The sequence below is a fragment of the Protomyctophum bolini genome, assembly GCF_963924005.1.
Source record: "Protomyctophum bolini genome assembly, chromosome: 5".
NCBI lineage: Eukaryota > Metazoa > Chordata > Actinopteri > Myctophiformes > Myctophidae > Protomyctophum > Protomyctophum bolini.
Genome location: NC_137866.1, coordinates 16,410,403 through 16,428,221, shown reverse-complemented (window position 1 = coordinate 16,428,221; position 17,819 = coordinate 16,410,403). Strand labels below are relative to the sequence as shown.

Below are 17,819 nucleotides of genomic sequence, written 5' to 3'. Positions count from 1 at the left end.
GGCCACTATAGCCCATCCTATGTCCAGGTTTGTGCACACACAAACATTGTGTTAACACAAACATTGAATGCCATTGACAATGAATGGCCAGCTTTGAGTGTTTGTGTAAACAAACATTGAAGACGAAGGTGAGGACGCAAATTGTGATTGGCCGGAATGAGATGATGTATGATAAGAGCACCCCTCACTTCACACTGTGATTTTTACTTCAAATTTGATTACCGGACTTTTACGAGTAGTATTTGGAGATTGTGGTGGTGGCATTGATCCTTTTAGTTAAGTAAAAAAAGAAAAAAAGCGAGTACTCTCCCACCACTGGTAGACGTCATTCCGAGCTTCCAAAGTTCAAAAGACTCTGCAGGCACCGTGTGATTTTATTTGTACGCTCTACAGTGTAAATATACAGTTTTCACTTGCAGACTTGACCAAGAGGAGTGATTTAGGCATCGTCAACCACAGTAGGCACAAGCCACCCATACAGCAGATGGCCATTTGATGTCAGTTTTGCTCAACAAGTCTTTTTAAAATCAGGCTTTAAAAAAAAATGTTCTGATGAGAGGCACATTTTTGTCTTTTTACCTTTGGTTGACTAATGCACTACATTTTTACAAAATGAAGATCGTATTAAAAAATAAAAACAAAATACAAACAGCACCCCCAGTTAACTGTAGCTCTTACTTACATAACGAAACAAGTTAAGTCAAATCATTGTCAACTTCCACAACATGGCTGTAGATAAAGATTGAGTGCCAGCCTGAGGGTAAAACAAGAAATCTGCTTAAAAACCGGATACATGTGGCGATAGCCACATTTACAGCAAATCATATAGGATAACCATTGCATTAAACAAACAATGAAGGAAAAAACAAAATCGGCAGCTCTACATTGAATTATTTAGTGTTTTGTCAGGTAAAGTCTACCCCTGTGCATTGTATGTGGTAACCTTTAGTGTGGGTATGCATGTACCTTGATGTTGGGTATACATTATAAAGAAAATAAAAGGGGGGGGGGGGGGGGGGGAAGAATCCACATCATTTATGAGGTTTGGTGTATAACACCACTCACTGTGCTGGTAAAATACAACGAAAGGAAAAAATAAAAATAATTCACCTATACAAAATGAGTATTTACCTTGGTTTGGCTTATATCAACAGTACCATTTAAGAGTGTAGTGTACATATCCTATACATCAGTGCTCCTGAAGTTAAGGCCTTATGAACCAAAACACCTTCTTATTAATCCCCAACCCAATGTGGAGGTAGAAATACTGCAGCAAAGCCCATATACACTCTTAAGCTGAAAACTAAAACAAAACAATAGTATATATATATATATATATATATATATAGAATCAGTGAACAGCCCAAGTAATTTTCTTTCTTCGTTCAGGTTTTTGGCGCCACCAAACTGAAAAAATACAAATGATAACATGCATACTGAATGAATTAATGGGGGGGAAAATGAGACCACTTTTGGGCGAATATTATACGTCAGAATCCACTGCGTTTATATTGATCCAGATTTTTTACATTAGCTTTGACCTTAATCTCTCTCTCTCTCCCTCCACAATACGTACAGCAGAGTACCATGAACAGCTAGGAGCTCAGTGTAAAGGCTGCCATTTACTTTATGGTTCACTCAAATATACACCAATAGGACTTTAACAATTCAATATGTAGTGTATGTACAATTCTGTGCGTATGTATGTGTGATGCCTGTCACATGTTGCTTAGGTTTTTGATTAAAGCAGAATTACGGACCAAACTTATTATATCAATGAATGAGTCGTAATGGGTGAAAAATGACATAACTTCATCCCTATAGCCCACCGGAGCTCAGTGTGTTCCGCAATGTTTTTTTTTTAGGGCAGCCCATTTGGGACAGAACACTGTGGAAGGTATCTTAGTCATTATGAAAGAAACCAAAATATACGATTTAGCCTGTACTTTCTCACCTCTACCACTCGTTCTTGGAAATAACGTCAGATTAAAAAGTTAAGAAAATGATTGGTCCGGAATTCTCCTTTAAATCCGAGACACCGTCCGTCCCGAAGCAGTGACCTAAAACACACTGTAGTGTATAGTGTAGTTTCCTACACATCACAGAATGTGTACATAATATACTGTAGCTGTAGTGTTTCCTACATCAGTGATTCTCAAGCTTTTGAATTCAAAGGATCCCTGGTTTGATATGTACTTGGCCACGGGACCCCTGGGGGTCCCCCAGATTTCACGTTGAGAACCACTGTCCTACGCTGCATAATACGTACTATAGTGGAACAAACATTGTAGTAACATTAACACTGAATCGAACACTAGCTTAAGACCTATTCATACTCCAGTTTTAGGTGATAAGGTGACCACCGACAACTTCACACTGCGGAGTATGAATAGGCATTTAGCCTCTCATACCAGACCTCTGACAACTAGTTATAAAATCCATAGGACTTCCAATTAAATAGGGCTGGGCGATATGGACAAAGATAATTAATGCATCCGACCAAATACCTTGATATCAATTACTGTGACGATGACATACATTTTCTTTAAAAAAAAAAAAAAGCGAAAACAGCAGATCTCTACAAGTGCCTCAACGTGTCGCATCTCATGGCGACACGTTGTGAGCATGGAGTGTGTATATATACACCAGAGAACAGAACGGCAACAATGCAAAGAGATGAATGTTATTGTCGCTGCCGCGTGGAAACCTCATACATCCCAAACAGTTACTTTTCAGGGTTGAAATTAAAAGAATCTGCTACTTTAAAAAAACAAATGTGACGCTGTAGTGTGATTAAGTAGGGCACTAATTTACACAAAAAACCCACAAAAAGTTAGAATATGAAGATAAGAGGTTTCTGCCCGACAGCAGCGCTATGCTGTATTTTAAAATCCCACCCCCCCCAATCAGGGCCACAGCAGGTGTCAAGCCAGTGTAAGCTCTAGTGCAACACATACACCTTCCTTCCCGATTAAAACGAGCAGGTGATAGAACTACAAATTGACGTCTTTCCGAGTTTTTGAAAGGCGATTGAGGAACTTATCCTTCGGAACCATGCACCTCCAGAAGTGCCGACTCTCTGGACTTTAGTTCGATAAGCCTTTTCGACCAGAACATTTTCCCGATGTCGGAAAGAGTATGTGTTGGCCTTTACCGGAAGACAGATGAGATTCAGCAATATATATATATATATATATATACCAAGATTGGTATATATATATATAAAACACTGTGCTGCAATGTTTTACCCCATTAAGACCTGCAGGCTGATTCTACAAATGCCTTCCAAATCAGCAGTTCTCAAACTATTTCATCATTCAAAATTATTCAACATTTTTCATTGAAGACTTTTCAAGAATGTTAAAAAATACATGCTCACTGTGTACGTGCTCAATGCATGTACGGGCTGTGAGCTTTTACATGAGCTATTCTTGCATAGCCAACGCTAAAATCTAAAATGACACAGATGCGTTCCAGTTTTAATGGGTTAATTAAAATTAATCAGCCCATACCACCCCATTCAATTGCCCCTGCACTGGTAGATCTGTTATTTCCACTGTTTGACACGTCTTTAAAGTATAAAATAAGGCACAAGTGATTAAAACCAGAGAAAAGAGAACGCTTATGCCATATCACAATATTACGATACCACCAAATTCCAGACGATACATCTGGTCTCATAGAACGATAGATTAGGATAACATATTGCTCAGCCCTACCAATTAGTGCACTTTAGTGTTGGAGCTTTATCTATTCAGTCATACAATCACAAGAAGCATCGCGTATATCTGAATAACCACTTAAGGCCTTATAGAATTTGCTGTCCGACAAATTGCAAAAATAGATGATCTACAAGCTCACAATGCGTCACAATGCGTTGTGAGCCGGATTAATGTGGCTAAACTATGTCCAATAAAAATAGATTTAGTTTCAGCCCATTGTCTGACATTTGTGTGAAAATAATCTGTCAGTGACTCTAAAAAAACTAAAAACATTAATAAAACATTCCGTCAGGCGAGTGTTGTTCAAGGCCACCAATTATTGTCGCTAATATGTCGATTGGATTTTATAAGTAATCTTCCGTAGTCAGATCAGAGAGAGGAAAAACTACCACAATATGAAATCATGATTTTTCAACAATAATAAAACCCCAAAAACTTGATCAATACAATAACATCAACCACACTTCTATTAATCTCTTCCCAGTACGGGAAAGTCGTGCGATCTTTGCGTGGAACTTTAAAAAGAAAGAAAGAAAAAGGTTTTTATGCACTGCAGCATGAGTCTCGGCCTGCTGTTAGACAGGTGTATTAGAACGGGAGTCTGCGTGTCCGACAGATGATAGAAATAGTGTTTGTGTGTGGTGGTGGGAGAAGTCTTATTAGAGAGTCTCTGCATGTCTATCAGGCAGCGGGGGCGGGGGCTGTGGGGGCGGGGGGCAGTGTGCTAGTCCTTGACTAGCCGGTAAACATGGTACTGTGCTCCGTGTTCGCTGGTGGACACCTCGAACACAAAGGCAATGCACAGCAGAGTCTCCTGGGTTTCTCTGTTCGACACCACCTGGTGGACGAGATGAGAACAACAGACAGAGGAATTTGCAGAGGGGCCTTGATACACACACACACACAGATTAATAGAGACGTTTGCAATTAACACACACGTACACACTTGTATACACTAGGCATGAAACGATTCACTCCACCCACGATGCGATACTAGGTTCACGTTAACATTCATGATTTTTTTAACACAATTTTCCAGACAAATGACCAAAAACACCCCCTTTTTATTTCTCTTACACAAATCCTAATACAGCTAATTTTTCAATTACCTTACAAAGATCCTGTATTGTTCTGCTGTTTGCATTGCGATATCCTATTTCTTTTTATTAAATCGACTTAAATTGTCTCCAGTTTGAATCGATTTGCAATAATAATGAATTGCATTTTTATGGCGCTTTTCTATGCACTACGTGCCTACTCAAAGCACTTTCATTCATTCATACACTGGGAGGTGAAGCGGCGAACAGTCGACGCCAGCGTCCTCACTTCCCACATTCACACACCAATGGTGGCAAGCTCACACCGACCAAATCATTGGAGGCAATGTAGGGTTCAGTGTCTTGCCCAAGGACACTTCAACATGTGGACAGGAGGAGCCAGGATTCGAACCGCCGACCCATGGATCATTGGACGACCTGCTCTACCTCCTGAGCCACAGCCGCCATAGAATAAATGAATACATGCCACACAGACACACACACACACACACACACACACACACACACACACACACACACACACACACACACACACACACACACACACACACACACACACACACACACACACACACACACACACGTGTGTGGATCTAGTTACTTGTAGGATGGTGAAGTTCTCCAGTACACTGTTCATCATGTACTTCTCCGGCAGGTGTTTCAGTTTGTGGATGAAGTTGATCATGTATTCACACATGGGCGAGCGGTGGATGCGGAACATACACTTCCCTCCTTCCACGCGCGCATACTCCGTCTGAAATTACAATAAGTGTATAAAACACATGCATTACTGACATCATGACAGCTGAACAGAATATTGTGCCGTACTGTTAAGAGTTCAAACTAAAATATTGGCGCAACAATATGAATCATGGAGATAAAGATAGTAATGAGGCTATCATCTGCAGTTTTACATTGGCAATATGACATTCAAAATCAGGGCCACATGCACGCACGGCAGAGTATTATTCAGCCTGTCTGGGTGTATTGTAAAGGTGGGTTTGTCTCTGAACAAAGCAAGTTGAAAATGGAGGAGCGGATTTTCATTCTTGGTGGGAACGATCATTATGCTGCTTTAAAGAGATCACTCAACGATTTGAATCATAGCGTTTCGATTCTGGGATGGCAAACATTAGGTTTCAGAAATGTGATGCGTGAACTTGTGAATATTATAGAACTCAGGGAGAGTCTGGTCAATGGAGTACAGGGTTTATGTGGTTAACCTTTAGGTCAAAATGGTCAAAAGGCTCAAATTGCAGTAAATCTGAAATATATCAAGAAAAAAAAGAGATGTAGATTGTAGGACAAAAGATACTGGTGTGTGGGCAGGGTTTGCATCGTGATTTAATCACCAATGTAAGATACAGAGTTATCTGATATCTAATGTATGAAGTTATATATGACTGTGTGTTGTGACCTGCTGATACTGTGTCATAGACAGAATGACACAGACAAATTAGCCTTGTTATGCAATACGTTTTGCAATTAATCGAATCAAAGCCAGGTGTATCGTCACATGTAGCACCTCTAACCCAACCATATCCCTTTAAAAAAACATTTAAAGGTTGATTGGAGAGGTTGTCCTCTTACCTCGACCTTCTCCACCACCTGCTTGCCAAAGGAGCAGACCTTGGTGGAGACGCTGATGGTGATGTTCTCCATGCCGCTGTACTGACTGCTCACACCGTAGAACACACCGGGGCCCTCCTCGATGTCGCCGCTCAGGTCCGCCTGCAGACATGGCCAGAAAGAAGAGAGACAGCGACATAGGTTAAAGAGTCATTGAATCACTGTATTGTCACTGTATTGTTTGACAGTACAATTTGATTTTGTTTAGTCATAGTCTTTTGAATAAAATGTCATTTAGTTTAGTCACCTGAAATGTTTTAATTCTAGTCCAATAAATATCATTGGATTTTAGTCGACCAAAAAGTGTTTTTTGACAGGCCTTGATACTTTCAACTTTGACACTGATCTCTCAGATGGCCAGGGCCAGCTGAGGGTCAACACTAGTTGGCAATTTTGGCATACTATAATCCTAACGTTTGATCCTTGACAGTCCTTTAGGAGTAGGGTTGTGTCACAATATAATTGTCTAATCGCAATTGTAAAGTAAAAATGTATTATTATATTATTTTGTCATAATCCTGTCCATGTTGAAAAAACTTCATACATAAAATAGCGGAAATAGCTTTGTGATACGTTTTACTGTAAGCTTGTAGATCTGCTATATCTTTAAGTACCATATTTCAGTTATATGTCATATCTGCCCTGTGCACTTTTTTATTACGAAGCCTAAAAGGCTAAATGGAATTGTAATTTCTATTCATAATGTTCCAATTTCCAATGCCAAAAAACTAAATTAAATCTCTAATCGCAATTACTTGTGTGACAATTAATCGTAAACTTTAATGTGTAATCGTGTCAGCCCTATTCACGTACGAGTGATATCATATTTGAATCAAGTGAAAATAATTTTATGCTGAGCTAATTCATCTTGGCTGCAATGGCAACTTGAGTGGCACAATTCTAACCTCTTAAGGAGTATGCCTTAAGCGACATAACATTTAGGGCCAAAATTGTAATCCAATAGATTTCGCACACCTGGTGCGTTGGTGGAGCATAGAGTGACTTTCTGAAACCAACCGCACACCGTCTAAAGGAACTGGTTTATTTAATTGGCAGCAACGTTTCAGTTCAAAGCCTTCTTCAGGCATAATAATTAATTGCATTTTTATAGCACTTTTCAAGTGCTCAAAGCACTTTACAATGGTTCATTCGTTCATACATTGGGAGGTAAAGCTGCGAACAGTCGCCAGCGTCCTCACTTCCCACATTCACACACCAATGGTGGCAAGCTCACACCGACCGACTCATTGGAGGCATTGTAGCCCTCTTTTTGAAACCACCTCCTCGCCACTCGCCCTAAACACTCGCCCTCGATATGCACGTTCACACAAGGCTGCCTCATATTAAGTGTCGTCCGAAACCAAGCAGCCTTGAGTGGAAGTGGCTTATAAAGCCCTCAAGAGCGAGTCTATGCCGATCTAAACTCGATTTCCTTGTGCAGCCCTGCTCTCTGTCCGCATGGAAACCGTGACCTACAAATGTACTGCAAGTATCACCCCAAATAAATGATAAACTGCTCCTAAATCATCTTCATCTGATACAGAATAGACAATGCTCCAACTGTTGTTAACAAGGGCTCTTTATTTACCCCACCGTGATGGAGTAAAAAAAATGCAAAGAAATTAAATCGCTAATCGCAATTACTTGTGTGACAATGAATCGTAAAATTTAATGTGTAATTGTGACAGGCCTATTTACGTACTAGTGATATCATATTTGAATCATGTGAAAATAAATTTATGTTGAGCTAATTCATCTTGGCTGCAATGGCAACTGAGTGGCACAATTCTAACCTCTTAAGGAGTATGCCTTAAGCGACATAACTTTTAGGGCCAAAATTGTAATCCAATAGCTTTCGCACATCTGAGCGAGGTGCGTTGGTGGAGCATTGAGTGACTTTCCGAAACCAACCGCACACCGTCTAAACTTGCTCAATAAAAAGGAACTGGTTTATTTAATTGGCAGCAACGTTTCAGTTCAAGACCTTCTTCAGGCATCAAATGCCAAAATTGTGACACTGTAAATGTGATTAAAATGGCCCAGCCCTATGCCCATGCAGCAGTGTTGATTTTGACAGCAAATTCAGATTTTGAATAAAAAAGGGCCTAGGGTTCAGTGTCTTGCCCAAGGACACTTCAACATGTAGACAGGAGGAGCTGGGATTCAAACTGCCGACCCACGGATCATTTAAAATTAGTTATATTTTAGTTTTAGTCGACTAAATACCATAAGATTTTAGTCAACGAAATCTACTGTTGATTACGTCGACCAATGTGTATTTTGGCGGGCTGTGATGCTGTTGAAAGCCTGATTTATACTGTACTTAGTGTGTGCCGAAAACATCAGATCTACAAACTCACAGCGTGTCGCAGCGAGTGACACACCTGCAGACAACCAAACATCAAATGACTTGTCTTTTAGTTCTACTGGAACTCTTCTCCACTAGTCACTCCCTAACATTTTAGTCTAGTTTTTATTTGTTGGCAAAATTGTCAGTTTTAGTCATCAAAGATTGGTTTTCATTTAGTTTTCGGCAGTAAAAAAAGGTAGTCGACAAGCATTTTTCGTCATAGTTTTAGTAGACGACACTACAACCTATTCACTGCGTGTAGTAAGGTGTGCACTGACCCAGAACTTGACGAGGAAGAAGGCGTTGTGCGGGCCCTTCTCGTAGAGCTCCTTCAAGCCTCCTTTCTTCTCAGGGAACTTGTCGTAGATCTGCCTCACGTCCACCGACTCCAACACAGGGTCGCTGTAGCCCGGGCTCGACTGGCTGATGTGCACGAACAGGTGTTTATACTGCAATAGGGATGGACACAATGGACAGGGGTGAAGGGGAGGGGTGGAGGAGATTGAGGTGGGGCATTTACATTAACCCATTTTGACCTGAGTCACAGTTTTCTGAAAAAGCTATATGTCAGTCGTTCTTCGATTTTTCAAAAATAGCAGATCTACAAGCTTGTAGATCTGCTATTTTTCAATAGATAAAGCGTGACATAATGCTAACACCAAAAGGGGTTCCCGCCCAAAATGGGTTACGGTGGATGTGTCATTTTCTTCAGTGGTTTTCAAACATTTTCATATCAAGGACCCACAAATTGATGACTTATTTGGTGAAATAAATTTATTTTAAAGTTCCAGGGGAGAAAAATTTAATTATTTTAAAATGTTCTGCATTTTGTCTGGGTGGTCCCCAGACGCAACTTTGATAACCAGTGAATTACTTCATTCCAAACGAATGCGTGTTATGTTATACTCTGTGAAGCACTTTGGTTCGACCTTGGTCGTTGGAAATGTGCGATACAAATAAAAGCTTGATTTGCTTTGATTTACCGTTTCGGAGTCTCTCTGGGTCTCCATAAAAGCAGAGTACTCCAATAACCGTAACTTCTCTGAGGCGATTGTTCTGTCTTGCCACACAGGAGCCGCTATGGCTGGGGGGCGAGCAACTGGCAAGGGCTCATAACCTGAAAACCAAACAATAAGTTACAATATAGAGATACAAGGTTTCTGCTAACCTCTAAACCATTCAAAACACAAAAACATAGAATATGGAGATAAGAGGTTTCAGGTTTCTTCCCGACAGTAACGATATACTTACTAAACCCTGTACTTTTCCTTCTTGTATACAATTTAGACATTCAGCAGATGCTCTTAATCCAGAGCGATTTACAGTAAGAAAGAACAACACATAGTAATACATCAAATACATAGAAATAGCGGTAGTCATCTAGGATCATAAGTAAGCCTATCTCCTAACAGTAGAATATCCAAAGAAAATCAATAATCTGTAAATGGAAGCTAAAAACACTATAGGATGCCAGGTCAATAGTGACCTGGCATTGGTCTTCATAACATGCTATCAAAATTACATGTTTAGCCTTTGCATAAGACAACTGCAAGTGCAAGGTTGTCAAGGCTATTGCAAGTAGGGCCAGTGCTACGGGCTAAGGTGGTGTCTGAAGAGGTGGGTCTTCAGACTAAGGCGGAAGATTGCGAGTGAGTCAGCAGTTCTAATTGAAACGGGAAGAGTTCATTCCATAGCTTGGGAGCCAGAAGGGAGAAGAGTCTGGGACGTGTGGAGCGTTGTCCCGGATGTTTTAGCGAAGGTTCTGCCAGGTTCCCTGCGTTAGCTGACCAAATCTCTTTGCAAAAATGTTTGCCTCCTAGAATAGGGACGCCAGGGCTCAACAGGTGGTTAAGCACCAAGTTGTTATTGTGTAGAAAGGACTGGCCTGTTCTAGACTCTCTTTACAAGGTGCGTCTGTGTCTGAGGCCCCAATGGAGTGGAGTTGGCAGCTGCACCAAGCAGCTGTTTGGCCCAGCATTGAAAGAAGTGACGCCACCAACTGGCATGATTAAGCAGAACAACCAGGACAGTTCTGTTTCACCAACTTTGGACACAGCTTTGTTCTCTGAAACAAGGGTTCCCAAACTGAAGGTGGGGACCCCCAGGGGAGGGGTCCCCAGCTGCTTAACCCATTAAGACCTAAGAATGTGGGAGCTCTTGCTCTAAATGGAGTGGATTTAACTTGCACACACCATTGATGTCAACAGTTAAAAGCTTGCTATGCTGCATGTGTTCATACCATACTTACGGACCAAGTACTGGTCCTGGGGCGACAGAGCTTTTACTTGTGCTGCCCCACCCTGTGGAATGCACTGTCCCAAAACCCTCTGAGATGCCCCCAGCCTACAAACCTTCAAAACCCACCTCTTCAATACTGCTTAGTGTTTCCCCCCGCAATAAAGTTATCTCATGCCCCCCCCCCCCCCTTCCCTCTTTGGGTACTCAGAAAAGCACTATATAAATTTGAGATAAATATTATTACTACTTACTGATGGGTGGGGGAATAGGGGGCGGTAGTGAACTGTAGGGGGGCTGTGCAAACGGCTTGATGCTGCAGAAAGAACAACATAGGTGTTTAGAAACCAGAAAAATTATTATTATAAAACCAAAAAGTGTTTGCTCCTCCTCCTCCTGGCACTTACTCCTGAGAGTGTCCAGGCTGTCCTGGGATAGGGCCAGGCCAAAACTAAAAGCAAGGGAAAAAAAGACAAGACATTTGAAGAATTAAAAGCATTTATCGACACGGTGGCCTGAGATTAAATCAAATGTTTTATCTCACACTAGTGCTGTGTTTCATAAACATTTAGCAAATAATGTAAAATGAGGATGTTGTGGTGGCCATACAGACAACCAGTTGGAACAAATTGCAGATGCACATGCATCACTTTTCCACCGGAATATCTAGATTTAGTGGCAAAACATTGAGCAGCATGGAGTGATGGAGTTTGGAAGCACTTTATAAGTTGCACATAATGCAGGAGGCAGCAGGATGTTGGTGTTATTGAAAACGAGCGCTTCCAAACTTTGACACTTCATTGAGACACTTCACCTCAGGATTAAGAATGTCTTGACAGAAAGTAGCTCATAACTCATGTCTACGGTGGATTTTTATGAAACAAAAACTTTGCAGATATAAAGTGGATAATTCAAGCTTTCTGTACACCTGCAATGTTGGTGAGTTTAACGTTGTTTAATACATTCAGATAGGACTACTGTTTGGATGTATGCCACTCAGTAGAGAGTAGGTACTCCCTACGATGATGTCACACATATAGCCTCTATATCTATATCTTTGCGTTCATGAAATGTCTGAGATCATTAGGGTTTTCTGAACATGTAACCTATCGCCAGTTTGACCACTTCAAATACTTTCATCTTTAATTCATCGCCGAAAATAGGCCATCTACAAGTGTACAACGCATCTCATAGATAGCCTATTTTTGGGGGGGTGACACGCTTCCATAGAAGACATAGCTGACTTCTATGGAATCCAAATGACTGAGAGATCAGTCGCGGTGAATGAGAACTTTGAAGTGTCTTTGATCCGTGCGTGTTCACGCCTCTCACCCTGACTGGCGGAGGAAAGGCCGGCTGGGTTTTCATCACGCTGGCCGAGACGATCTGTGCCGAGGAGAGGTTGGCCACCGTCTGCAACGCCTTGTCTTTGGACGCCTGGTCCTGAGAAGAGAACGGAGGGACACGACACCGAGAAAATATAGCTCGCCATAATCATGCTTTCATTCATTGTTGAGAAAATTAAGGCTGCAAGATATATCGAAAACGTACATATCGCAAAAGACGGCATTTATCGAGGTAAATACATGGCATATTATTATGTCCATTTGCCATCTACTTTGTCCATCTACTTCTCCCCAAATCCAAAAGGAACATTTTATTTTCCATGCTGAATGGCAGCAGGCCAAATATTATTATTGCAATTAGGCTATGTGCAATAATGCAACTGAAAGTCAAAGTTCAGAGCCATTATATTGCCTTTTGTTAGTCTATATATATTTGTTGAATGAATGTGTCTTTAGTTTGCTAAACTTAACCTGAAGCAAAAAGTAACTATATACAGCGCTATTTTCTATCGGTATCAAGGTATTCAACATTATCAAATATCGCATGCTTCTCTAATATCGTGCAGCCTTAGAGAAAATGTTCCATGGCATACCAAAGCTAATTAACAAACAGCCAGCCAGTCAGTCAGCCAGCCAGCCAACTAGCATCATTTTCACAAAGTTGCCATAGATTTGGAGAACAAGGGGTACATGAGAGAGAGAGAGCAGGGATGAAAGCAGGACAGAATAGCGTTGACATGGAGGGAATGGCACAATACAGATGGAGGCACCTCCAAGACCAAGCTAGCAGGCTAGCATTATTAAGCATATTAAGCTAGCCATCACCAGTAAGTAATACAATACACAGCTTCGTCTAATGGCGCTATATTAATAGCAGCAGCGGGGTTGGGACGGTAGGACTAGCAGCGACACATTCTGCCAAACAACAACTGCTATGAGTGCAAGAGCCTGAAGCAAAAAGGACGGTAATCAAACCGAAACTTACCAAGTTCATGGCCTAAGTAGACAAAGAAGACACACATTATTCATTAATGGATTTCACAACATTGGGAAGAATCATCAGGTGGATCACACGGTTAAGCAGAAGCCAATAGGGAAGAAAGACTTTCCTTGCATAATATAAAAGATCTTTGAAATCATATAGCTGCACTCACTGGCACTGTACACCGAACCATGTAACCCATTTAGACCCGAGGCCGATTCTACAAACGTCCTCTAAATCCTAGCGGTACTCTGAGAAACCTATGTTGCTATAGATATCGTTGCTCTCGGGCAGAAGAAACCTCTTATCTCCATATGTATTTGGTAAATGACTGCCTTACTGGATCACACTACAGTGCCACACAAAAGCAGCAGATCCTTGCGCTCGAAGCGTGGTGCGCCGATGCGTTTTGAGCTTGTAGATCTGCTACTTTTGCATTTGAATCCCTGAAGGTAAACAGTTTTGGACGCATGAGGTTTCCATCTGAAGGAAACGATATCGCGCGGATGCTTTCAACGAGTTAAAAGGAGAATTCCATGCTAGAAGGCTTTCTTACCTTTATTTGTAGTCGTTACGTCCCCACCAAAGAGTTCCAGGTGTTATTTTGTGCAAAAGTGCATTATTGGCCATTTCCCCTAATATAAGCCATCAATGGGGGTTGGGTTTTTGTGCTAATTCGCTTATTTCCATCGAAATAAGTAGTAAAGTGTGCCACTTGGGATACTATTTACATTATGAAGAGTGGATATATACAAAATAAATTTTTGAGCGATGGAAATAAGCGAATTATCACAACACCCCATATCCCCATTCAATTCAATGGAATTCATTGAGGGCTTATGGTAGAGGAAATAGCCAATAATAACACCTGGACCTCTTTGGTGGGGACGTAACAACTACAAATAAAGGTAAGAAAGTCTTCTAGTATGGAATTCTCCTTTAAACCCTAAATGCTTGATAGCCAGGAGGTATACAGTACACCCCTGTCCTTTTCCCATCTACAATAGCAGATCTACAGGCTCAGTACAGACCTGTAGATGTGACATTTATCGTGAAAACGGTTGCCCAAGATTAGGGACAGTAGTGTGTGTGTTTTTCTGAGATTTATATTACATTGTGGATTATAATTCCCTATATTAATCTGTAACAGGGAGTAATATCCGTCTTCTCAAAAGACTAAGAAGATGATACAGCAGGTTATATGCTACTAAACTGAAACATGGAAGCATGGACCAGCAAACCGCTTCGAATATCATCTGTCGGGTGGAAACCGACACGTTTTTGGCGTCCAAAACGTTTACTTTTCAGGATTCAAATTAAGATCGCCTGATGAAGGTCGTATATGCCGAAACGTTGCCGTTTCCATAACTCATTTAGACCGTACGACGTGTGGAAACGAAAATATTCAGATTTTTTTCCTTTTTTTTGGGGGGGGGGGTGTTGGCCTCTCCTTCTGCACCACTCCTTGCTGTTCGCGCATGCGCGTTGCCGTTCATTTCCCCGTTTATGGATCAGAAAGAAAGGCTCGTAATCTAGGGAGCTCTCTGTGGTTTTGAGCAGATGGATATACTAAACTCTTCATTTCTGACTTCAACAATCATGCCTCTCGTTTAAAATATGAACGCGAGGGATTATCGAGCGACTTTATCGTAATCATAGGGAGGTAAGCATTATTATAAATATTATTCCTCCCGGTTTTCAAAGTAAAAGCTGCCATATCTGCGTGGCACGCGTGAATCTTGTTTGTGTCCGAGCATAGGCATGGCTGAGGCATGGCAACGCCCCGCCTGCCTGAGATTGGGCTACTGACACTGGCCGTCTTGACTGTCCTCTGAGACACGAGGTTACTCCGTGGTGAGATTCTATTTTTGTAGAAGAGGCAAACTAATATCGTTTATGCCGTTTGCTTTGATTGAATATTTGATTGAACACGTATGTTGTACTATGATTTGGGTATGTTCTAAATAAAGTGTTAGTGTTGATTATCGTGTATTAATCTAATTATAGTAAACTAATACTATTACACTAAAAATGTAATGAAAGGAAAATAGACCTTTTTATAGTACAAATAATGTTTCAAGTTTACACATGCAAACAAATCACACAATACAAGTTAGCGTTCTCTTCTCTTGCGTCATACCATATTACTTGTATTATTTCCCACCACGGAGTAACCTCGCATCAGACTATCCAGCATATCCACCTCGTCGGTAGGCCAATCACAGGCAGGCGGGGCGCTACCATGCCTATGCTCGGACACAAACGGAATTCACGCGTGTGGCACACCGAGCTACTATTTTGAAAGAAATCCCGGCGCCGATTGTGTTAATAAAGTACTTCACTGCATTTGAACAGTGTGAGGGGGTCCCTTCTATTTCCAGTAGATCGGGCACTTGGCTGTTCTTCTCCTATGCACCTGTAGGTGTGCTGTTCTTCTCCTATGCACCTGTAGGTGTGAAAAGCCTTGTTTACAGGCTGTTCTTCTCCTATGCACCTGTAGGTGTGAAAAGCCTTGTTTACAGGATAAACATTTAAAAAGATCAAACGCAGCAGATCCATGAGCTCGAGCTTGCAGGTCTGCTATTTTGGACGCTTTTGTGTGATGCCGTCGTGTGATCAAGTAGGGCCTTCATTTACGGAAAAACTGAAAAAAAAAGATAGATTAATATGGAGATAAGAGGTTTCTGCCCGACAGCGACAATGGGTATCTATTAGGTTATTAAGTGGGGGGGGGGGGGGGGAGAGAAAACACTTTTGGCATGAAATCACAATGCCAGAAGAAATCAGAAGTTCCTGAGACAGAGAAGATAGGGAGGGGTATAGTAGGGGGGTGGGGGTTTAGAGGGCATGTCCTGGAGCCAGAACACAAAAAGAAAAGGAATGTTTGTAAAAGACAAGATCTGTGTGTGGCTGTGTGTGAGGGACACTGCAAAACCAATCTTCCACCGTGTGCGTGCATGCGTGTGTAAATGCATGCATTCCTTTGCATGCTCACGGCCATGCGTACAGTATTCTTCTTAGCCTAAAACCTCGCTTGCTACTGAACCACCACCATGCGATATAATTCAATGCTACCAGCCTGCTGAAATCTAGTGACATATTAACAATAACATGCAAGGACAGCAAAAGAAATCATAAAGAAAGAAGAAAAGAAAAAAACACTCCAGCGGTTTAGGCCAGCCAACAACACCAACACACAAACACACAAGCGCCAAGCCTGCTGCAAAGCAAGCATGGAGGCAATGAAAGCGACCCGGGGAACAGCCAGGGACACTTGTTCAATGACAGCGACCCAAGGAACAGCCAGGGACACTTGTTCAAATACATCCAAAACACCTTCCAGTCTGGTTAGTTCAGTGGTTCCCAAAACGATCGGCTATTTTCACTACTTCTTAAACATTTGTTTTCTAATTAATGGAATCTTTGATTTTTTTAACAAATATTTATAACATTATTTTGAAAAATCTGTTTTAATTCATGCCGTTTTATAATAAGATAATTGAAAAGGAAATGTGGGAAACCAAAAGATTAAGGGATATTTACTCGTAACCCATAAAAATGGGTCCCGACCCATTGTTTGGGAACCAGTGGGTTAGTTTAAAAGGATATTTAAACTTTTGGTCATTTTATCATCTACTCAGGCTTATATGAACTGTGAACACCTCAGACAGTTTTTAATTTGCTCCATTCGTAACATAATAGTTATCGGATATTCATTTTAACGTGCGTGCGTTTATGCAGCGTTGTTCTTTTCATCTTCTACACCAAATCAGTCACCAGACTGGTCACCAGAACCTAGGACGGGTGTTTTCAATTCATCTTACATGGAGTTTGTATGGGTTTGTATAAAGCGTCGTAGTCCCACCCCCTTTCATGACGACGCCAGGCCAAGGAAATGATTCCCAGTGCATTTTTCCCATAGACATTTCAAAAGGTATTTTTATTTAAAGACGGTTACGCCGGACAAAGCCAACTCGAGTTGTGACAACTCATGACAACAAACACAATATTTTGGACCAAACAAATAATTAAAAAGAAGAAAAACAACAAAAAAAGTGTTTTTTTCTTCCTTCTAATTATTTGTTCGGCCCCAAAATTTTTGTTTGTTGCCATGGTTTGTCAGTTGGCTTTGTCCGCGGCGTAAACGTCTTTAAATAAATACTTTTTCAAATGTCTATGAGGAAAATGAATGGAGAATCATTGCCTGGGCCCTGGTAGAGGGCGGGACTGCGACGCTCTATAGGGAGGGGGCCGGGGAGCTAAAATGAATATCAAATATCTAAATACTGAATCGAGCAACTTAAAAACTGTCTGGGCTGTTCACTTAAGCCCGAGTAGATGAGAAAATGACCAAAAGTTTGTGTGAAATATCCCTTTAATGGAGCCATGTCAAAGCCTGTAACGAAGCAGCGCGCCTCGCTTCCACCTCACTCCCCCCTCGCTCCTCAACCTACCAGGTGCTGCTTCACCCAGTGGTTCTCAAAGGGGTCCTCCAGG

At 41.3% G+C, this 17,819-nt stretch overlaps 1 protein-coding gene across 2 annotated transcripts in view; it reads right to left on the bottom strand.

The window, feature by feature from the left end:
- Window positions 1-356: 356 nt before the first annotated feature.
- The window catches only part of tead3a (TEA domain family member 3 a), a 40,790-nt gene continuing 23,327 nt past the window's right edge, over window positions 357-17,819 (bottom strand). The window contains exons 5-14 of one of the 2 annotated variants that reach the window (XR_013964134.1): window positions 13,326-13,337; window positions 12,327-12,437; window positions 11,402-11,445; window positions 11,249-11,310; window positions 9,743-9,876; window positions 9,038-9,208; window positions 6,371-6,511; window positions 5,382-5,534; window positions 3,333-4,560; window positions 357-3,075 (exon numbers count right to left, since the gene is read on the bottom strand). Coding sequence is in view for 1 of the 2 variants with exons in the window: in XM_080764728.1 (XP_080620854.1) it covers window positions 4,447-4,560; window positions 5,382-5,534; window positions 6,371-6,511; window positions 9,038-9,208; window positions 9,743-9,876; window positions 11,249-11,310; window positions 11,402-11,445; window positions 12,327-12,437; window positions 13,326-13,337 (942 nt within the window). In the remaining variant the exon portion in view is untranslated. Of the gene's footprint in view, window positions 4,561-5,381; window positions 5,535-6,370; window positions 6,512-9,037; window positions 9,209-9,742; window positions 9,877-11,248; window positions 11,311-11,401; window positions 11,446-12,326; window positions 12,438-13,325; window positions 13,338-17,819 lie in introns of both variants that reach the window. The other variant, XM_080764728.1, reaches the window with a different exon arrangement.